We start from the raw sequence: 23,890 nt of genomic DNA, 5'->3' as shown, positions 1-23,890 counted from the left end.
TTGGGGTTTTACTTTTTATTTTATGCAAGTCAATAACCTGATTTTTAAACAAATAAATTGAGTGAAATACCATCAATTATTCATTGATTCAAACACAGGATTTTTAGGCCAAAAAGGGTACCATTGCATGTCTTTTTTATGGGCTAAAAGGCATTCGAGAATGCATTTTTTGTGAAAGACTTGATATTTTTTGCGAGACATAAAATCAATGCATCATGAATCATCAACGGCATGAGTTCTATTAGTGTTGAAACTCATACCAATTGGGATGTCAGATTAGGACTAATCTTTTGGACCCATTCAAGCCACTGCTGGTCTTCGATTTCTTTTCTCTTTCTTTTTTTGTTTGCTTTTCCCAAATGTCTCCTTCCATATGCTGGTGTCGAAGCTTATGTTGATTAGAATGCATGCATCGTCTAGCCATTGAGATTGATATTTTGATCTCCCTCCATAAGAATACTCAAACAGTCTCGATCTTTTGAAACAAATAACCATTTCAATCCACCATCATCATCTGTTAGAAACAATTTTAGAATTCAAATATAAAAAATCAAAATAATTTTTCAAATATAACAAAATTAATGCAAAAAATTATTTTTCTTACTTTTTTCACTTCCATGTCCTTTTCTTTCAATTCCCTTTAAATATCAATAAGCAAAGAGATACTTGACCTCTATAGCCCAGCTTGTTTCTCCCTTCCTCCCTCTTACACCACCTCTCGTTCTTTCTTGCGTTCTCTTTTTTTTTTTTTTTTTTTTAGTTTTTTCATGATGGTTTGTTTTGAAAAACTTTTGGTATTCAATCCTGCTTTTTTTCAACAATCAAATAAATCTAGAAACTTTTGAAAATATTTAAAATGTTATTCACCCGATGAAATCAACAGATGTCATAATGATTTTGGGACCGTCAAACGTAAAGTATTTTAAAATTGAGAAAAATAAAAGAAAAGGAGTTGAGACCAATCTTTGTTAGGGTGTGATTGGTCACCCAAAAATTTATCTTTTTAATAAAACTATAAAAACGGGTTTAAAGTTTATCAAAAAGATAAATTTCAGTCTATAAAAAATCAGGTTGGATCCGGAGGTCAGTTACGTGTGAGGAAGGATTAGCACCCCCACAACGCCCATAAATTGGTACCATTTAATTACGCGCTATTTTTGGTATTGGATAAAAATGATTTCAATTTGAAATTTAACACCGATTCCCTTCATTTGGAAAAATAAAATTTTGCTAAAATTTTTATTTAGAAATATTGAGAAAATCTTTAAGTTAAAGAATTATCTTAAAATTCTCTAACATCTTGGCATAATTTAAAATAACTATTTTTACTTAAGATTTAACACAATAATCCTTAAAATGAAATAACAATCTTTACAGAAAATAATTGTTAGTGACTCTCCAACATCTACTCAGAGTACCAAGAATTATTTCTTTCGGAATGTTATTTTTATTTTATTTTATAATATCACAAATTTTTTTTAAAAGTATTATTCTTTTTTATTATAAAATTTTTATCATCAGACAATAAATTAAAGAAAGAATAATACAGACAATTATCGATGATAACATGTTAACGTATGTATGCTAATGAATGTCATGTAAAATGAAATGCAATTTAAAAGTTGGGTTTTTAAGTATAATGAGACCACCTCGACTCTCCAATATCTAGACAGAGTTTAGGTGTGACTATTTATATTTAATATTCTAATTTTTTATTATATTTTTTATTTATTAATCTTATTATTAATGTGAATTAAGAACTCGTGTGAAAAATTTAATGAAATGAAAATTTTTAAATATCCCATCATTTAGACAACATTCGGGAACAAACCATTTCATGTGAGATTTTCACACGTATCCTTAAAGTTTTGAAATAGATTTAAGGTAAAGGTTTAGGGTTTAAGTTTATGGTTTAGAGGTTTGGGGTTTAATTAAAATGCAAACATCTCTAAAAATCCCTAACGTCTAGGTGGATTTTCGGAGCAAATTCAATTTTTATAATTTTTTAAAAATTAATTTAAGAAACATAATTTTTTTTATAAAAATGTTTTTTTTTTGAAAAAAAAAAACTTTTTTATGAAAACTTATTATCAAAAATATTATTAACTTATTTAGTATTTTTTATAATAATAATTCTCTAACATCTAGGCAAAATTATTATTTTTGAAACATGATTTAATTCCCTCCAACATCTAGGCAGGGAAAATAAACAAAAAAAATTTATTATTATTATTAATTTTTTTAAGCACTTTTAATATATTTCTAATTATTATCTTATTTGTTTTCATTTTTATTATTATTAAAACAATTAAGTATTTATTCTAACAAATTTAAGAATTTATCATGCATTGATATAAAAAAATACTTAAAATAATAAAAATAACAATATATAAAAAATTAGAAAATTTTAAAAAAAAAATTTTTTACCTGAATCGGATCGGTCAACGGTCCGATCAACGACAGTTTGGTTGGATCGAAAAGGGGTCAGTTCGATGCGCTGTTCGGTTGAGCTGGTTGAGGAGCGGTTCGAACCGATCTAGAAAGCGGCTCAGTCCGATCCGATCAAACCGATTCAGGGTTGCTGAGGAACCGAGTTGGCTGGTCGATTGCACGGATCCCGGGTCTGGTACGGGTCCACGCACGGATCTTCCCTTGCCTAATACGACGTCGTTTTGGCCTTTAGGCCTTTATATATAATTGAAAAAAAATTTTGTTTCAATTTTTTTTCTGTTTTAGGAAAAAAATGGAAGGGAGAGCTCCAGAGCTTCCTCACCGTCTGGTTGCCGGACCGTCGCACCAGTCGTCACTTGTTCACCGTCGACGGCATTGCCGGTGGTCGAAAAACTTTCAAAATACCCTAAAAATTTCTTTTTTTCGTTCTCTTTTCGGATTTGACTTTATTTTTACTAGAAACAGCTCCGATTGTCGTATATCGGGGCTTGAAATTTTTTGTCTTTTTTTTTTTTTTAAAAAAAAAGAGACTAATATGATTTTTGCTTTTGTAGGTAGTGTGGTGCTGGGTTTCTTCCTGCGATGAGGATTGTGTTTGTCTATTTTTTGTTTCTGTTTTCTTTGGTTTGGGTATCTGGGTGTGGGTTTGAAATTTGAGTTTTTTTTTTGTGGGGATGAGAGTTCTGTCTGAGGCTATTGAAAGTATTTTGAGAGGGATAATTCGTCTGAGCTCGAGGGTTTATGATAGGGGTGGATTGAATGGGCCTTTGTTTTTTTTTCAAAGAAAGTTTGAAACGAAAATGGGTCGGAGGTTTTAAAAAGTTTCAAATAAGGAGATTTGGGTGATTGTAGTCTGATTGTAGGTGAGCTGAATAAGGGGCTGATCAGGGGACTATTTGGGGGTGACAACGACATCGTACTAGTCATATGATTTCTGTCTTTTTTTTCTTTTTTTTATTATTATATTTTTTAAAATTATTATTATTATTAAAATTATTATCATTAAATTAAAATGAAAACAATAAATCCAAACAAAATCGATGTTCACAAAAAAAAAAAATTTAGATTCATCACAATAAAAAAAATGGATTGTACTTCAAATGGTGAATTGGCTGTACCATTCATTATATTTTTAACTCCACGTTAAGTTATTAACTCAAAATGTATACAATATTTTATTAAACGTACTAATTAACAAGTTATGAATTCTACGGTCTTGAAAAGATAAAAGAATTATTAAAAAAAAGGATGGGATAAAGGTGAAATTTTCATTACATTATAGATCAAAATTAAATTTATCATTATATTTATATTTCAAATTCATTGAACTTTTAATCTTATTGAATTTTGTCACAATACTTTTCAATTTCGTTGATTATTTTATATTTTTAATTTTATTGAATTTTGTTACAGTACTTTTCAATTTCGTTGATTATTTTATAAAAACTTAACAAAATCACAATATTTCATTAAATATTTTGTTAATGCAAATGTCAAATTTTATCATTATATTTTTAATTTCGTCGATTTTGAAAAAGCAAATAAAATATTTCATAAAATATTTTGTTAATAATAATAGTAAAATTTCATCATTTTTATTATTTCGTATTAAAAATCAACGAAATTCAACATAATTAAAACTATAATGAAAACTTTCAATATTAATATAATAGCCAAATCATTTTTCTTCTTTAATATAGTAATCTTAAAAAGTTTATGTTTAGTAAAACCCTTAGATTATACAATATTTTATTAAAGCAATTGTTATTAAAATATAAATAAATAAATATGTTAAGAGTTTACAATAATGTACATTTTAATATTTGTTGATTTAATTAGATTGAACAAAGTTTCATATGTGTTTTAGATAACTTTCTTTTTGGTTTTTAGATATTTTAGAAAAGCGAAAATATTCAAAATTATTCCTTTCACTTTGGCGCGAAAAATAGCACGATATATGGCGCGTAAAGTTTTAAATGGACGAAAAAACCCTCATCAATTGCCTAAAAAGACTTCACGTAATTGTTGAAAAACAATGTAATTTAAATTCGTCAAATGTACTTTTACCATTACAAAGAAAATTTTCCCGCAAAATTCCCGCCAATTGGAAACCCTAAATGCTCTTTTTATATTTGTTTTCTTTTGGTTCCAAGTTTCTTACTTTCCATCAATGGCAGACGATGAGGCCGTCAATCTTATTCGACCTGAATTTCCGACGGGGAGGGTCAAAAAGATCATGAAACTCGACAAGGACATCAACAAGGTCAACTCTGAGGCCTTATTCCTCGTCTCCTGTTCCACCGACCTTTTCCTCCGATTCCTCGCCGAGAGATCTGCCGAAGTCGCCACCGAGAAGAAAAAAAAGACGGTGAAGCTCGATCATTTGAGAACCGCCGTTAAAAGGCATAGACCAACAAGCGATTTCCTTCTCGACTCACTCCCGATGCCAGCCGAGTCTACGCAAGCCGTTGGTCGCTCGGTGACCGATCGAGATCGTTCCCGGCCTGTCGCTGATAAGCCCGCCCCGACTGGAACTCGCCGCATAGACCAGTTCTTTTGCAAGCCCGGAAATGAATCTCCGATTAAGATAAACGATACATAGCTTTTCCTTTTTGTTAACAAAAATTGCATTAAATGTTAGTATGGTTTTGACAAATTCCCTTGTAATCGAATGTTTTTTCGTTAATTAAATTAAACTAGTGCGTTCCAGTTACTTGTGCATTAAATCAGAATGGAATTGCATGATTTCAAGGTGACAAGGCGAAATTAGGTCGAGGAAATATCCTTTTTCCTCGCAATTTCTTTCCTTCTTTGATGACGGATATACTTCAGTTGCTGAGTTTATGCTGTTTGATCCTAACTGTTGGATACCCATAGAAAGCATACTGTTTAAACGGATTGCATTGCCAAAACCTCCATTTGAAAGGCACCGATTACTGGTGGCAGGCCTGGATGCAATGAAAATTTCTAGCTCAACGACTGCCTGGCTCTGCACCTTCATCTCCTGAAAAATGCTTCACCTTATTGGAAAGTAGGTATGGGTAACAGCTCATTATTAATGTTGAATTCTAGTTTGGTTGAATGAGGAATTATACTGACCCGTTGCCTTTACTTTTCATCTTCTCTTTCTTGTCTAAACATGTTGTACTCTTCCAACATCTCCAAAAGAGGGACCTAGATAACCATAGATGTCGTATCCCAAATAGCAGCTTGTTTTGTTTATTAATTAATCCTTGAGATATTATATAAAAGGGTTAATACGTAATTTCACCATTGAACCATTTTAACTTATATTTCTGCTAATCACTTTGCACCATTGATTAAGAGTTAAAATGATGTGGTAGATACATGATTTTGTTGGTTGATTTTTTACATGTATTATTAACGAAGTTGATGTTTTGGGATATTAAATCCCTGTGAAAGAAAGATTGCAAATTTGTTTGCTTGAAAAGCTTTTTCCCATTCTCTAGAAGGTTCCTACCTTTTCTTTGTTCCCAAAAAGTAACACATTTCCAAGCTTAAAATGTACATTTTCTCGAATTTAATTGTTCAATCATTTTTAATTAAATTACTGACATGTACAAAAAATTGGAGTTTGAGGCTCCTTTTATTGTAAGTAATAGATAGTAGATGTGTTCAAGATGCTTCTAATTTAACTTATTCAGGATTTTTTTTATTTCCACTATAATTCTTCCTTTTAGATGTATAACTAATGAATTTATCAAATAACATGAACTTCATGTCTAGGTATAACGAGCCTATTGTATGTAATGAACTTTGCATCATAGGCATAGCACACTTATCATGGAAGAGATAAAAATGGGAGCAGTGCTTGCTATGATACCATATTAAATTTTCTGTAGACATCTAACCTTAAATCAATCAATAACAGATTAACAAACTCTTATTATATTTTTATGCTTAAAAGATTTCTAATTTACCTAATTTAAGAATTTTTTTAGAATTAATTACATTTTTATACTTAAATTTTGAGAAATATACAAATTGGTATCTAAAGAAATAAAATGTACAATTTACAACCTAAATTTTCAAATTATATATCACATTAACCTACACTTTAATCCTGTTAACTACATTAACTTCTATATGTGGCATTTGAATAATATTATCAATTTATGTGTTTATTGCACATATTATCAATATCTTTTCTTTATATAAATTAAAAAATATATTTTTTATTTGAACCGTAAAAATATTTTTCGAAGAACGACTAATTATTTTTTTTCACACAACATCCACATGAAATTTTTATGAAATTTTAACATTTTTATTTAATAAATGACAATAATATAACAAAATTATATTGGTTAGATGCCTTATAGACAAGTTAAGTTAATAGTATTAGAACTTAGATTAAATGATACATTATTTAAAAGTTCAAAATGTAAATTGTACATTTTATTTTTTTACGTACCAATTTGTATATTTTTTAAAAATGTAAGTACAAAAAAATTTAATTAACCTTTTTTTGGCTAAAATATTAAAAGGGCTTATGAATTTTATCATTTTACTTAGATAAACCTTTATATTTTTATTATACCTAAATAATCATTTATTCTTTGATTTGTATTCAAGTATGCCCTTATTTCAAACAAAATATTGATATATGTTAAGGGTTTATTTAGGTAAAAATTAAAGGTTAATGACTTATTTGGATACAAATTAAAAGTTTGAGGGTTTATTTGTGAGTAAAATAAAAATTAAGGGTTTATTTAGATGTAATAAAAATTTAAAGATTTATCTAAATAATATGATAAAGTTTAAAATTTTTTTATTATTTTAGTTTTTTTTTATCGTCATACCCAATAAGTCTTACGTAGCCAGCCTTGGAAAAAAGAACACTATCGTTCATGAATAAGTTTCAATAATATTATCTTCCTTAGACCCTTATAATGGTAAAATCAAGGGATAATATTCCATTTAGCCCCTCAATTATTGTATTTGTTTTAATGTGGTACCTAAATTAAAAAAATTACTAATTAACTCTCAATCCTTGTATCAATATAGTCTAGGACTTAACTCCATTTGCAGCTTTGTTGACTTGTCCATTTTAGCCAATATAAAACAAGCATTTGGCCATAAAATGACATGTCATCTTAAGTGATTGATTACATGTCATCTTAAGTGGTTGATTACATGTTATGTTTTTGTGGCCAAAAAATTGATTGTCTGAAGAAAAAAAGTAATACTTTGAATGAGGCTTCCCTCTTAAATCGTAAACCCTCAAATTGAATATCCATGCCATCGTAAATCCCAAATTAGAAAAACTCTCTGAAATTTGAGCAAATTCAAAGTTGTTGACTTGAGAAATTGAAGTTGTTAGCTTCATGAAATCAATGGCAAATAAAGAAAGCAATATGGCAGAAAGAAGATATGAAAGTTCTATTGAAGATTCATCGAAAAGAAATGGACATTCTGGGCAATCATGATCAAGCTGTAGCTCGAGAATAAAAAATCATTTTATTTTAATTAGTTGTTATTGTGAAGTAATTAATGGCTCTAATTCATAGGTCAACAACATTGAAGAATCCATGAAGAAAATTTTATAAGTATGGAAAGTTTAAAGAGGTTTTTCATAAATTTTGCTGATTTATGTAGAGCTGGTTTTGTGTTGATGGATAAAATTGATTTTGTTTCTTTAAACGTTTTGTAGGGTGTGAATTGTGATTTTTTTTAGTGAGTTGAAGATGAGCATTTGTTTGACAATGAAAATGCAAATTAGAATGAGGAATTGAGATTTGAAAAAGATAAATTACTGGCTGAGAATAAACAGTTGAAGAAAGAAAATACTGCATTGAAGAAAAATGTAATAATAATGAAGTTAATAGGCTTTTGAATGAAGTTTGGGTGCTGAAAATGAAAAAAAAATCATATAAAGATTTGGTAGCAAAGGGTCGAAGACTAATATGATATTGCAAGATTTTGTTGCTAATGTCTTGGATGGTTTTTTTATTTCATTTTCATTTTAGGTTTAATTTTATGATGGATTGAAAAATTTTTAAAATTTCTGAACTATTGTATTTTTTTTGTAAGAATGAATTAACGAAATGAAAGCAATATCAAGTAGTATGATTAGTTTTCTTCATTTAATTTGAGTAGCCAAGCATGAACACACTATAAACAAGAGGAAACCAATTGATCATTAGACAAACAAGATGAAACCCAATTCATTGATTTAGATCCATCAATGATCCATAAACAAGATGATGTATTGGTTTCATCATCAATCCATAAACAAGATTATCTAATAAGATGAAACCAATTAATCAATTTCCTGTTCATTACACAAACAAGTGGATCATGATTATCCAAAAAGAGCAGAAACAACTTACATAATTGATCCATAAATAAGATGAAACAAGATCAAACCATAAAAAAGATGAAACCCATTCATTCATCATTAACTAAAACCAATTCATACAATATCCAATAGTATACCTTCATCACTACTCATTATACAAATCAATTGATCATAAATATCCAAAAAGAGCTACAACATTATTCATCTTTATCATAAACAAAAATTACAAAAAGGTATTATGTTCAAAAACAACATTCATATTAGTTCTTGAAAGTATTGTTGGACTTGGTGCTCTTTAACCTTTTGTTCCCAGCTTTGCTTTCTTGTGTACTTTGTATTGTATGTAGAAGAGTTAGAGTGTCATCAAGTGTTATTGAAGTTTGTCTTTTCCTTTTGAGGCCCTACAAGCCATTTCTTAAATCTTGTATTGAAATCATTAAAGTATTACCAAACAATGTATAAAAGTCTGGTATTACAATAACACATATAAATAGGTTACCTTGAAAAAATCAGATTCTTCATCTTCATATCCAATAACACCATCTAAATGGCCATCAATCTCTTTATTCAAAGAGCTATCTACAGTTGATGTTAATGTTGATACACCCTTTGCATTGATTAGAGTATAGATCAACATTTGTCTTTTTTGCCCAAGCTATTTGGTAAAACTTTATTCATTAGCAAAGATACATAAAATCATAAACAATCAAATAGCAAAACAAAAATTACATAATAAAGGAACCTTATATTTAATATCTGTAGTCCTATATTCTCATTAACATGTATGCCCATTCTTTGCATGATTTTCCTCCTATTAGTTCCAAGTGCTAAAAATTTTTCCATAATTTTTTGTTTTTCTTTTCGAGGAGCTAACTTTTAAGGTTGTGTGGCCTTTGGTACTACATTGGCTACTATTGTGTTTCTTTGTTGTCTGGCTACTATAGGTTGTCTTGATGATGTGGCTGCTATAGTCTATGTGGATGTTGTGGTGCTATAGTGTGTTTGGATGGTGTAGATGTACCCATTGTAGGTGGTGTGGCTGTTACTATAGTCTTTTTAAGTGGTGTGGCTACTACTATTGTTGTAGTCCTTCTAGGTGGTGTAAGTGGAGTAACTGCTGCTTCTGATGTTTTAGTCCTTTTAGGTGAATGAGGCATAGGTCTATTTCTATCTTCAACTTATCTTGTGTTACTACTTTGTAAGTTGTAAATTAAACATAAATAAAATAAACAGATGATAATGTACATTTTTGTGTGGACACTTTCGTGAATTGTGAACCAAACTTGAAATAGATTCAACACCTTAGCTTTCTTCTTTTCTTTGAAAACTTTGTCTCATTTAAGATTTCACCCTCTTATTTATTTTTGTTCTTTTTTGATCTACCAAGCATCTTTCTAGGTAATGGCAGCTCTATGTCTCCTATGTGTGAGGTAAGCCAAAACTTGTATCTAGGAATAGGTGGCAACACACAACTATGGCATTTCTCATACATTTTTTTCTTATATACATGTGTAACATATTCTTCAATTTTTTTCTTCTTAAAAATTATGACACATATGGCATGAGGACATAGTATCCCAATCAAATCTCATGACCTACATGTGCACTTCCTCATACTTATGTCTACCACAAATCTATCTTTATGACACTTAACCTCATATCCATTAAGACCATTCCATATGACATGACAAAAAACATTAAATTTTTTATGCTATTTTATTTTCTCACAAATTTTGAGACACAACAACTTAGTCCACTCAGTATATCTAGTCATATTATCAATAATTATTTGCATCACATAATGCCTAATTTCCTCAAATATTGAAATGATGGACATATGCCTAACATGAATAATCCTAGCATTGCATGCCTTAGCTATATTGTTATCCACAACATTAAACAAACATTTAGTACTAAAAAATACCTTTGACCAATGCTATAGACCTCTTTTTAAGATATCAGTTAATGATATACCTTTCAAATCTCCAAGTTCCTTTGTTCTTACTTCGATTTTAGCCTCTGTTGTAACTTTATTACACATCCAAAATTGCTTGTCTCTATGGGTTTTTTTTAATTAACAAACCAATGTCTTGCACAGAATCTGAGTTCAACTTCAGAAATAATAAAACTTATAGCATCAAATAAACCCTACAAAAGTAAATGAAAAATGTTAATTAAACATTCAAAATTATGACTAACCTTGGAAAGATCATACATACCTTTTGTTTGTTATTCATGATAGTGAATCTAGCACCAACCTTCATTTCAAGATTAACTTTCAAATTATCTAGAAACCATTATGCTTATTCTCCACTTCTACAAGTGCTTAAGCAATAAGATATATTTGATTATTGGCATCTCTACCAATAGCAATTAAAAGTTCGGCTTTTAAAGGTCCTTTTAGAAAACATCCATCTACACATTGTAAAGGCCTATAGTATTTCTTTAACCCTTCCCCAAGTGCATAAAAATAAACATACAACCTTAAAAACCTTGGTTCATGGTTTGGTGTTGGCCTTTCAAACCACCAGATCTACATGTCTTTTTCGATATGCCTTTCTTAGAATAGTAACATAATCAAACAACCTTAAAAACTCATAATGATATCTACAATTAATGGTTTCTAGAGCTCTCAATTTAACATTCTTACAAATTTTTATTGTGACTGTAGATGCCTAATTTTATCTAAGATATTTTATTTTTTAAAAAATTGAGTTTGTTTTTGTATTTGGGCTTCAATCATCAAATTTTCAAATTTATTAACGGTCTATTTTCAAATGCTTAAGTGGAGGCCTAATGTGGTCCTATAGTGAGATCTGTTGTGTGGGCCCTAAATGAATACCCAAAATGGCCTAATAAAAGCCCATCCTCAAAACCCAAATAAAGCCCAATATAAAAATAGAATAAACCAAACTTTAACAATATAAAAAATACAATCATGCAAATAATAATGTAGACAAACTGAGACCATATTGCAACATCCAAAAACAGAGTCCAACATGCAAATATTGACCAAAAGAAATGCTATGCCCACATAAAAATGTATATGACCCTAAACTAAACCCTTGAATAAAAAAGCATTTGAAATAAAAAAATCACCATTTTCAAAAAATGAAAACCTAAAACTAGTGAATAAAAAATTCAGCATACCTCAAGGGATTCAATCTCCAAATCAATTCTGATTATGCTCCACAAAATCGAATCCAAATACTCTCTAAATCTCCTTATGTCAATCGATGCTCCAGAATTGTCTTATTCCAACGAAGAAACCCAATACTTAGATGAGATTTTGTGATCAAATCTAACCTAAAATTTTTCAGTTTAACATACTTTCCATCAAATTCTTAAAATTGTTTGGGTTTTTTTATTGACAGATTAATAATTATGGGATTTTTTTTTTTGACAAATGAGATTTCAACATTTTTTTTTTTATTTCAATGTAGTGTTAGTAATTGTTTAGGGTTATAATTTTTACTTAATTAATTTTTTGACCCTATAAGCATGACATGTAATCAACCACTTAAGATGACATGTCATTTTGTGCCTAGATGTCAATTTTTTATTGGCTAAAATGGCCAAGTCAGCAAAGCTACAAATGGAGTTAAGTTTTAGACTATATTGATACACAGATAGAGAGTTTAAGGACCTAATAAGAAATTTTTTTAGTTTAGGTACCACATTAGAACAAATATAGTAGTTGAAGGGCTATATGGGACATTATCCCTTAAATTAAAAAACATTGTTGAAAGGAATACTTAGCTATAACGTGGACAATCAATGTCCAGTTACCATTTCATTTCTCTATATATAAAACTTGCCAATAATTATGCAGTTTTTCTCACTCAACAAACCCAAATACAATTCAAAATGCAATTCCACAAGATAATGCCCAAATTCAAAACAAAAGCCATGCTAATGAATTTGTCAAACATTATTCAAACAAATTAAACCATCAATATGCAACTTAATTTATTAAACCATCAAATGCAACTTCACCAGCATGGAAGAGTTCAACACTGGCTGTGGCTGTGGCTGACAAATTAAGGTTTTTGTTTAGTAGAGACGCCTGCAGAGAGTGAGACCATCGCCAATGGAAAGGATCGACGACTCAACTCGAGGATCAGCTGCAATAAAGCTATTGAATTCGATCACAAAATTTCTGAACTTCTTAATTAGGTCGTCCATCACTTCCTTCTCTGATTCTGCTACCGAGCCATACCATAAAGTGTTGTCGTAAGCTATTATTCCTCCAATCTTGACCAATTTTATGACCAGTTCATGAAATTTAAGATAATCACTCTTATAAGCATCCACAAATACGAAATCGAAGGTTCCTTCTTCCCCCTACAAAGTTTGAAAATCAAGACTCAATTATTAATAAAGAAAATCTCACATTAGTTAAATTTTGGTTTTCACTATTATATATATATATATATATTATCAATTGGTGTTAAATTTTAAATTTTTAAATGAGCTTTTAATTTAAAATCAAATGATAATAAATGAAAAGGTTCTTGTTAAATTTATGTACTTTGATTATTTTTAATTTAATAAATGTGAGATTTTTTAATACAAATAAAATAATGGTTAGGGATTAAAAAAAACTTACAAATGCTAGAATTTGAATTCGTAAAATATTATTTTTTAAAAATGATTATATAAATCAATTGGATTAACTTTCGAGTTCATTTTCACTTTAATATAGAGGATTAAATTCTTATTAATTAAGCATGATGATACATATACTTACATTTTTTATCAGATCATCTAAAACTAAGAAGGCATCGGATGGGATGAATTTAATCTTATGCTGCATGCCGGCTTTCTTCATAAATGTTGATCCGGTCTCATAGGCTTCTTTGTCAGGATCAACTGCTATTACCTGCCAAAATGATGATTTACTTCGGCACTTAGGAATCAAATCAGCTCACTGCAAGATCATTTTACTAAAAAAAAATAACGACAAGTATAAGCAACAAAAAGAGAAAAACAGAGTGATCGCTAAGAATAACATAAAATCATACCTTGCCATCGTCGGGCAATGCCAGAGCGGTAGCCAGCAGGGAATAACCTGTAAAAACCCCAATTTCCATGGTCTTCTTGGCATTCATTAACTTCAGAAGCATAGATAGGAACTGTGCTTCATCAACAGGCACATTCATGACGCTCCTGTATAGAAAATCAAGTACATATATGGCATTTTTGAATGTGTTATATTCTCTAAATTTCTCTTCCAAAATAATGTTGGTACCAATAGCAGCAGATTCAAGATTTTTTAGTATCCACTTATAATATTATTAAAAACAATTTATCAATTTTATTAACGAATATGATGTTTAAGGAAAATTTTTGAGCATGTCCTGAACAATTGTTTTTTTCCAATTTTTTTTATTTTTTAATTTTTGAGTTGTCTATAAATATCCTACTATCCCATTTAGATGTGCCACCGGGTACAAAAAAGATAGAGTTGACAAGAATATTATATCAAGGTAAAAACAATAGAAATACGATAAACTTACAAATCTTTATACTTCTTGGCACTGGCCTCTCTTAATTCCTTCAATTGCTCGTGCTCTTTGGGATAGGCACTTGTTTGGTAGATGTACTGCAATACGATGAGAGCATTAATTATTTTTTACCCCCCAAAAGTTAAAAATTATAGACATTGTAATTATAAAAGAAAAAGAAAAAAAAAGAAGAGATGCAGATAACTCATGTCATATGATATACCTGTAGAAGGGCATCGTTTCTAAGGATGGTCTTGCTGGTCCAATCTGCCATGGTTTAACACTTTTGCAATATGGCTTCAATGACACTTCTTTTTATATACTGAAATGTTGCACCCACCAAATAATTTGTTAGTAGGTGATTTTATTTTATAGTAGTGGTTGAAAAATATACTATGTTAGAACAAACGTGAATCTAGGGAGAAAGCTGGGGTCATGACTCCCAAATAGATTTGATAATATTATAATATAAAACTGAGCGCTCCCTTCCTAATTTGATTTATTATTTTGGTAATCTTTGATGATTTTGTTGATTTTGTTGATTTGGTCCCTTAGAATCATATCATCAATAATAATAAGTGGGTTGAATAGTTATTAACTTCAAATTATTTAAACATACATGTCAATTTTAAGTTAACTTATTGCTTTCATAAACATTGTTTAGTGGTAATGATCAATCAAACAATAGAAAAGAAAATTTTGAAATAGGCACAAAAATCACTGCTAGCATAAAACAAAAAGAAAAATACTAGAGATGGTTTGCTAAGCCCAAGAGTTGACGACTTAAGAGAGGCTATATCTCTGACGCACACAACTTTGCGCCAAATGTGTGTACAAAGCAGTAGCCGCCTTAGATCTCCAACGACACTACTTGTCCCATTTAAAATAAAAAATCGTAATTTAATAACAAAATTATAAATATTTTGACTCAAATTTTAAATTTTTTAAGTATTATTTTTTTGAAATAATTAATTAAATTAATTAAATTGCAAATCATTCACTCCAAAGACAAAGTCAGGATTTATAATAAGTGGAAACAAATACTTTAAGTTAATTTGAAATTTTTTTCATTGAAATATAAATTAATTTTAAAAATTACAAATAAAATTAACACGTATAATATTTTTTATAAATGAAAAAAATTGTTTTGCAATATAAATAATATTTGCATAATTAATTATATAGTTTTTGATGAATATAGTCTAAACATTATTTAAATAAATCATCTATCATAATAAACACACATATATATAGAAATATTAATTTAATAAAATTTTACTTACAAAATTCTTAAAGATAAACATAATATGTGAAAAAATGAAATAAAAATTAACATGACTAATTTTATTATTTACTCTTAATATGTTTATTTTATCATATGCTTTTAATAAACAAATATATTTGATTTTTATTCATTATAATTTGCAAAATAAAAAATTATTCTTTTTCTTACATACAATAAAAAGAAGAATGAAGATGATTATTTATTTTATTACTTCATTTTTTTTATTTTTTGTGTTAAAAAGTGATTAAATCATTTAAGTAGTGCAAGCTCCATATCTCATTATCCTTATAAGATCAGCTTGTATTAATTTAAATAAATTATTATAAGAAATTAGAAGTTTAATAATTTCAAATTCTCTAAAAATAATTTATTTTATTTTTTACAAACTCGAAAATATACATAAATATATATATATATTATAATGATATTGCTTACCAGTTAAAGTGTTAATGTTTAATTATTAGATAAATAACGAAAATTTTTATGTATGAACCTTAAATTAGTGGAGGCAAATATGATCACAAAGAATTTTTTTATAAGGGCAAAATTTTAAATTTTTAAAACTTTTGATATGTTTTATAATAAACCCAAAAGATTTTACGAACTCAGTAGGGGCATCGGCCCCCACATGCTTCTACGTAGATCCGCCCCTGATTCCCGCCTGTTTGGTGGCTATTGGACTGGATCACAAATTTCAAAATTATCAACATTTTATAAAATCCCTGTTCTAGAAATTCGAGAATGGATCCTAGTTGGTCAATTGCTTGAACTTTCATCCAGCTCCTACAGTAGTCACCTCATATGTGAGAATTCGGCCTAATTTTTTTTGGTTATGCCAAAAAAGAGAAGCAGTAATGGCAATTTCATCTGTCCGTGAGAGCAAATTTTAATTGACATAGTGATAAGTTTGGCACTGAAACTATTAATAAAATTCATTTTGATCTCTCATCTCTTTTTAGGGTCAATTCAACCCTATTCTTTTATTTTTATCCATCGTAACATTTAGTATGAAAAAACTTACCTATTAAATAAAAAAATATAATTGATAAATATTTCCGATGTCGTTGACCAGATGTCATTGACGTGATACTAAAGGACCGTCGCGATCAAATCTGGTTTTTCCAGATTCTTGGGCTTCTGTTGGCAACCAAATCTGGTTGCTACATTGCTGGTGTTGACCGAAGCAGCGCACACATGACCAGATCCATTCGCAGGCGACAACACCACTCAACAACACAAAATCAAGGTGGCTGGAGTGATTTATTAATCTATCCAAAAGCTCAAGGTTTCTTCCACCCCACATTTTTAGACAAATTGTGGGCTTATCTTTGTTTAATGCATAATAAATGCATGGTTTAGAATTTGCTTTTCAGAAGAACCCAGAATCCCAAAAGATGAAATTTGATTCGTATTAGAACCTCGGTGAAGCTTCGGTGAAGCCGGTTGTAGGTTAATTTTAAAAATTATCATTGTGTATAAGTATCTATATGTGGACAATCAGCTATGACATTCAATAATCAAATACCATATAGCACCGTCCCTGGCTCTCCAGTCTCGAGACAGACTTTCAACAGCCGATTCAGATACAGATGGCATCGACATTTATTGAGTTAGTAAAAGCAATAGTCGCAGATTACACCAACTCATCCAAATTTTGATTAGATTTAAGTGCGCCGAATAAACCCTCAATTGTGTTCTCCTCTACTTTTTTAATTCTTAATTTATCTTTAAATTCTTTATCCTTAATGCATTGAAATGTTTAAACGTTAACTTTAGTTTCATATTAGTTTATCTAAAAAGTCAATAGGCTTTTTCTTTATTCTTGATATCTAAATAAACCATTAAACTTTACATTAAAATGTAAATAAATTTTTAATTTTTTATTATATAAAATTGAAATTATTAATTTTTATTTTATTATAATTATACTCATTAAGTTTTAAAATTAGATGAATAATTAATTTAGTGCTAGTTATCCGACTCTATTATAATTACAGTGCTATATTTATTCTCTCGTGAGAAAAAAACTTTCAAGCTAGACAACTTTTTTTTTTTTTGGACACAACTCGAACATGATACTCATTTTCAATTTTAGAAACTTAAAACATGTCAGACTACTTTGCATGTTAACATTTAAGACCCCCCTATTAATTTTATTTTATTATTTTTTAAAACTTTTAAGTTAAGATTAGTCTCTGGTGAATTTTGTTAAATTTTTTATGGGTATTTAATTTAAAATTAATTAATAATGAGCAGAGAGATTTTTTGGTTATATTTATGTGCCCAATTTATGGTAATGTATAAGACGTGAGAATTTTTTTTTTAATCTTTCATTCTAACATTCTCCTCACAACAAAGATCACATAATAACAATAACTCTGGAGGGAGTGAATAGGGGTTGGCTTCCAAAGATCAGAATGAATTTTAGAAAAAGGAGCATCACTTCTATTTTTTGAATTCAAGATAGTTATTATAATTTCCTGAGATTATCATTTTTTTAATTTGTTGTTGGTTTTGTGTTTAATTAATTTGCAAAATCCGAAATTAAAGCAAGAGGGGCACTCAATCACTCTCCTCTGAATTAAAAAATAAAAAAAAAAAGTGGTGGTAGAGATGGATTAATATTTGCCTCTGAATTTTATAAGTTCTATACTGGTTTTTCTGGAAACGTCTAACAGTGGTTTAGGTACGGCTTTTACTTTCAAGTTTTTATATTATTTTTTTTCTTTTATTAATCCTTTTGGTCTTCAAAGTTGCTAAACACGCTGTAGGCTATTGGGACTTTCAGAAGCATTTGCTGGCCAAGACGTAAAAAAAATGTCCCAGATCGATCAGAAATTTGACCCGTAATGAAGTTTTCTTGGTCGGTAATCAACTTTGGTCAGCAACGAGTTGGATGGTCACATTCCCAAAGTTTTTTTCATGGCTGAAATCCAATCAAATGGAAGCAGAGAGGGCATGGGGATGAGGAAGCCTCATTTTAATAATTTTATATATAAAAGCTAAGCCTAAGAATGACTTTCTACATGAAATATGACGGCTTCCAACTGAAATCCTCAGTTCGGATCGTTGAAGATCTCAATTGGAGCAGTTGAAAAAAGGTTCTAGAATTTCCAGGTGACAGCAATATTTCACCGACTTTAATACTGAAATTGCATCCAGGCTAAATCAATTCTAATCTTTCTTAAGGTCTCACGCCAAGGCAATAAAAGAATGTAGTAGTTTTCTCTGGTACATGAACTAGATTGATCACTTCAAACGAATAACTCTTATACAATATTTGAATGCGAAGATTAGAACCTATTCGAAACAACCTCTCGCATTTTTCTTGATGTGTAAATCGTATTGTCATTACATTTTCTATAACTCGCTTCTGCACCATCAAATATGATGAAAAACATTATAAGCTGTTGCCAGACAAAAACTGGGAATAAATCTTAACTGACGGCCTTCACTATAATGCTGGGAAAATTGAGAGGGAAAAAATTGAAACCAGGATCATCGTAACTCTTGAGCTCGGTAAAGCTGGCCCATGATGTTGGGTTGTGACTTCTGAATACCTTTGCTTGTTGCCCGCCATGAGATGTCACCGTCAATGAAAAAAAAGATTGTGGTGTACAGTATCATAAAAACAAGATTCGGAAATCATCTCTTCTGCCGCCACCAATCAGGCACTTTCAACCTTTTACTTCTGTGTTGGGCTAGTTGGACCCCAGGAAGCTTGTGCTTTACCTGTCTCCACAACATATTGACAGCATCTTCCTTCTTCGGAGGATACTGGAATTCGTAATGACGGGAAATATTCTTAAGTTGCCTCCACATTTCAACCCATCTATCCTTTGGAAATTGACGCAGCTGATTGACCAAATAACCTGGTTCTAATGCCTCTTTCATAGAGAAGAAAATTGAGAATCCAGTGTAGTCTATTTCATCCTCATAGGGAAGCTCAATTCTGTCACTGACAATCACAGGAACACAATGGCTCACGATAGCATCAAATAGTCGGCAAGATGAAGGTGTGTCTCCTGCAGGGTGCAGACAGAACTTTGACGAACGCATCCCTTCTGTAGACTAACACAAAAGAGGATGAAAGAAATAAGGGAATGGTATAGTTATAGCATAAAATTTTATTGAAAAATGCAAAATGACTCCAAAGTTTCCCTACAGCTGGATAAGGAGATTATTTTGTTTCAGATTTTGAATACTTTTGAAAGAATCAGTAACCATTATATAGTGAAAAAATGTTTCCATTAATAGGTCTTCATTACAAATTTATTGTCAGAAACTAAGATCCAGAAGTATCACTCCATGTCAAAACATCCAAAGAGAAAATATATATATATATATATATATATATATATAGAGAGAGAGAGAGAGAGAGAGAAAGCAGACAAGGTAACTTAAACTTAGTACTCATGGTTGTTGAAAGCCACCATAACATGTATTGACAAGCAAGTCCATTTCCACTGCCAAAAAATGTTAGTTGGAAAGAAGGATCGCCACTTTGTGATTTGAATGTCTAGAAAATAGTAAACATCTTAGGGCCAGCATACCATTTTAATGTTTTTTGGAGTTGCTATACCCTCTTCGTAATGAACGTCATCACTACCGGCCAGCAACGTTGCCAATTTGACTCGAATTTTGCCTTCCTGCAACAGAAAATGGTCTCAAGTTGTGTAATAATATGCAGATTAAACAGAAGTTTTATGAATGGAATATTTGTCTCTTAGGAACTATCATACATCTTTCCTAAGAGTATTTCCCCGGAAGAAAAGAAGTGTAGTTCGAGACTCATATGGGTCCAGAGGGTCATCATCTGTGAAGGAATCCACAACGTGTACATATGGGGCAACCACATCTTTGCTTAGACTTGACATGGTTCTAGGATAGCGACCAAAATCTACAACAACAAGAATAGATGCATTCAACTGCTGTCGAAGAAATCTGAAAGCATTTGGATGTGTCATGGGAATTACATGGTCTCTGCCTTCAGATCTTTGATAGTACTTGGATTGTCGCAAGAATTCAAGTAACTCAACCTGAAATGAGAAGCAATTCACATTGGAAAACTGAAATATCAAATAACAATAGAAGTGTATGGTACAAGTAAAACTCAAAGATTGAATTAGAAACTGGAGAAACTCATCCCCACCAGTGGGGAAAAATAGTTTTTTAGTATTGCCTCCACATATTAGTATCTTAGTATAACAGAATCCTAATGACGGAAGCATGATAATATTTACAGCAACCTGGGTCCTAATTCTTTTGCATTGCTTGCTTGCAGATAGTAAAAGACAAGATATAAATATTTGCTTTAACCAAAAAAAAAAAAAGATCAAGACAATAATAATAAGCATTTATTCAAAATAATAGCAAGAAGTATGCATAAGTCTTTAGGGGTGTAAATGAATAAAGTTTTTGACAAACCGTTCGTGAACATGTTTGGTTTCTATTCATTTATATTCGTTTATTGAGCTTAACAAATTATTTCAAACAGCATTTTTACGTTCGTTTATTAAACGAACTGAATATGAATAGAGGTCTGTTTGGTTCATTTATGTTCACAAACAAACTCGTTTAAAGTTCATTTAAAATTCATTTAAAATTCATTCGTTTATTGTTCATTTATAACAATAATAACAAAACTACATTTTTATCCTTTACCCTAATCTTAATTTAGGGTTTGTTTATGTTAGTTTAAGTTCGTTTAGGATTTGTTTGTCTAAATTTGTTTGGTTATGGTTTGTTTATTGTTCATGAATATGTTCGTGAACATATTCGTTTAATGTTCATGAATAAGTTCATTTAACTTAATTGAACCAAATATGAATCGAACATGAATATCCTATCATTTAAACAAACCAAGCTCGAATAACTAGAGCAATTTTCTTACCTAAGATAAACCAAGCCCGAACACCTCTAAAAATAAATGAATAAACCACAAACATACGTTCGTTCGTTTATATTTAGTTCATATACAGCCCTATAGGTCTCTAGTAATCATTTCCATCAATGGAAACATTGACTAAGGACTGGATAGATCATGAGCAAAAAATTAACTCAAGTTATTTACGTGTATGGATGTTTGAAAGCAACATTTCATTAATCAATTCCAAGAAAAATCCAACCATTTATCATTCCACAATGCTAGTTCCTAAACAATTGGCCAATTTTTCCAACAAGTCAAAAGCACCACCAAAGCTTCATTTCCTTTCATATAATCAATTGTTAAATGTACCTAAAATTCTTAACATGCTCTTCTTTTACAACTTCCACTGATACCAACATCTAATCTCATCTCCCAGAAAGCCAAAGTCTCCCATTTTACTGGAATTCAATAACCAAAGAAGTGATTTAAATTGGAATCACAAAAAAAAAAGTAATTTTTTCCTTTCCTCAAACATAGTAAACCATTAATAACATTATTATTTAAAAACAAAAACTTCCAAATAAAATTCCAGAGTGAAACGCTGCTAAAGAAACAAGGCAACTGCGAAAAAAGCATTAAAGCGACCAATTAACATTTTAGGTACCTGTAATCGGCGATCGACCTCCGTTTCAGGATCCGTCATATTATGACCGTGCGTATTTACACTCAACGAGGAAAAAAATGGCACAAAAAACGCATCTGCAGTTTCGGGATCGGAAACCCTAACGGCCTCCCTCTCTTCTTCGCCGTCGCCGTCGTAAATAAGCGATGCCATCAGCCAATACTCCACGCTGTGCTGCCTCCTTATCCCTGAATTCGAGGGCCAGGGCGGCAAATTCTCCATGGTCACGGGAGCCGCCTCCTCGGAGCTCAAACGATCCATCATGCCGACGTGGAATTTCCTAGGGAGATCGTACATGTAAACGCGGAGGGGACGATCTGTTGCACATAGTGAGAGTGGAACCGGGGACGATTGTAGTAAGGGGAAGAAGTGTGATCTGAGATCAACAGTCCCGATATAGATTGAACATGAAATCAGGAAGAGAACGGCGAATGTTAAACAGATTGCAGATTTACCGTACATTGTTCTGAAAAGGGCAGTTCGAGAGATAGAGAGAGATCTCCCTTTGGTTTTTGCTTACTGTTTTTTAAACTGCGCTTCCATGTCTTAAAATGTTTTCGTTGATTGTCTTTTAGCTCTCATATTTATCCATGATTGAAGCAAAACAAAACAAAAAACTTAAAAGCATAAAAGCATAGGGTTAAAAAAAATTTTCAAATAAAAATTTAATAAACATTTAAATTCATAAAATTTTATTACAATTCATCAAATTTTAAATATTTTATTTAAATCAATTGAAACTATAATTATATATTCAACTAATTAAATATTTATACATTTATTTTCATTCAATTAAATCTTTAATTATATTAAAAAAATTAATACTTTTTTAATTAAAATTTAATTAATAAAAATAGATATTTGATGGTTTAATTGATTGAAAAAAATAAAAATTTAAATGATTATTAAATTATAATTTTAAAATTTTTTGAACTTTTTTATCAAAAAATAAAATAAAATAAAATAAATATTTTATGTACTGTTATAATTTCTAAGAAACGCTAAATTTATACTTGAAATAGCTGGAAATTATGAATTTATAGTAACACTTTTTTTCTGATTTTTCTATAATTAATTATGCTTAGAATAAGTAGATTTTAAATAAATTTGATCATCCTTGTGTTATATTTTGTTTATTTCGTGGTAAATATATATTAAAAATAAAATTATCATATAATAATTTGTATTTATATATTAAATACAAAATATATTTTTAAAATTTTTATTAAATTTATGTATGATTTTATTAAAATTTTAAATAATATCACTTTTATTTATTTATTTATTTGCATGTATTGTATTCAAAACAATCTAATTTTAAACTTTAAGATATATTTTGACTTAATGAGCATTTTGCTTGATTTTTTTGGGTAACATGACATTTGTGGTGAAAATACATTAAATGGTGGGACATCAAAATCATGATGTGGCATGATGTACCGGCTGCAAAAGAGTTACTAAGTTCATGATTGCGTGAAATTGGGTGAGTAAAAAATTTTGTATTAATAAAAAGGATTGTACTCTTAAAAAAACTTCAAAATTATATTATCAATGATTAAATTAATTAAGATTTTTTTTTATAAAAAAAAGTTAAACTTAAAATTGATCGGTAATTATTTATTAAAATTATTTTAAATATATAATTTATAATTATTTATTTTAAATTATGAGATATGATATATTTTATTTTAATATAAAAAATTAATCAATCTTTCGACCTCGAAATTAAAAAAAAAAAAAAAAAAACTGACGTCGTTCGCAAAGAAACATGATC

General features: G+C 29.9%; 2 protein-coding genes across 5 annotated transcripts; one reads left to right on the top strand and one right to left on the bottom strand.

Annotated features, from left to right (window-relative positions):
* The first annotated feature begins 4,525 nt into the window (after positions 1-4,525).
* Positions 4,526-5,164, top strand: NF-YC13 (nuclear factor Y, subunit C13). Its single transcript, XM_022879564.2, has one exon. It carries the CDS (start codon positions 4,622-4,624, stop codon positions 5,051-5,053), a length of 432 nt encoding a protein of 143 aa, XP_022735299.1. The 5' UTR covers positions 4,526-4,621; the 3' UTR covers positions 5,054-5,164.
* Positions 5,165-12,826: 7,662 nt separating this feature from the next.
* Positions 12,827-22,714, bottom strand: LOC111288157 (flavonoid 3',5'-methyltransferase-like). 4 transcript variants are annotated; one of them, XM_022878930.2, is made up of 6 exons: positions 22,319-22,714; positions 14,504-14,537; positions 14,293-14,378; positions 13,798-13,942; positions 13,524-13,655; positions 12,827-13,117 (listed from the first exon to the last, which is right to left on the bottom strand). In XM_022878930.2, the coding sequence occupies exons 1-6, from the start codon at positions 22,576-22,578 to the stop codon at positions 12,827-12,829; spliced, it is 948 nt and encodes a 315-aa protein (XP_022734665.2). In that variant the 5' UTR covers positions 22,579-22,714. The 4 variants fall into 4 exon arrangements, with proteins under 4 accessions (XP_022734665.2, XP_089616112.1, XP_022734662.2 ...); XM_089759986.1 differs by lacking the exons at positions 13,798-13,942; positions 22,319-22,714 and having other exon boundaries at positions 13,524-13,648; positions 14,341-14,378; positions 14,504-14,517; XM_022878927.2 differs by lacking the exons at positions 12,827-13,117; positions 13,524-13,655; positions 13,798-13,942; positions 14,293-14,378; positions 14,504-14,537 and adding exons at positions 18,772-19,636; positions 20,119-20,214; positions 20,308-20,604 and having other exon boundaries at positions 22,099-22,682.
* Positions 22,715-23,890: the final 1,176 nt, after the last annotated feature.

This window comes from Durio zibethinus, chromosome 4 (genome assembly GCF_047325235.1).
Source record: "Durio zibethinus cultivar Kanyao isolate XHJ-2024 chromosome 4, ASM4732523v1, whole genome shotgun sequence".
Taxonomy (NCBI): Eukaryota; Viridiplantae; Streptophyta; class Magnoliopsida; order Malvales; family Malvaceae; genus Durio; species Durio zibethinus.
The sequence above is the reverse complement of the archived record's forward strand: the minus strand, read 5'-3'. Positions and strand labels throughout refer to the sequence as shown.

Bases quoted from the DNA above. Each gene is read 5' to 3' on its own strand.
- NF-YC13 (XM_022879564.2), top strand. From the start codon at position 4,622: ATGGCAGACGATGAGGCCGTCAATCTTATTCGACCTGAATTTCCGACG.
- LOC111288157 (XM_022878927.2), bottom strand. From the start codon at position 22,578: ATGTACGGTAAATCTGCAATCTGTTTAACATTCGCCGTTCTCTTCCTG. The intron at 20,605-22,098 runs GTACCTAAAATG...TTCTCATTTCAG, and splicing joins AGGTCGATCGCCGATTACAG to GTTGAGTTACTTGAATTCTT. The intron at 19,637-20,118 runs GTATGCTGGCCC...CTTTTGTGTTAG, and splicing joins CTCCAAAAAACATTAAAATG to TCTACAGAAGGGATGCGTTC.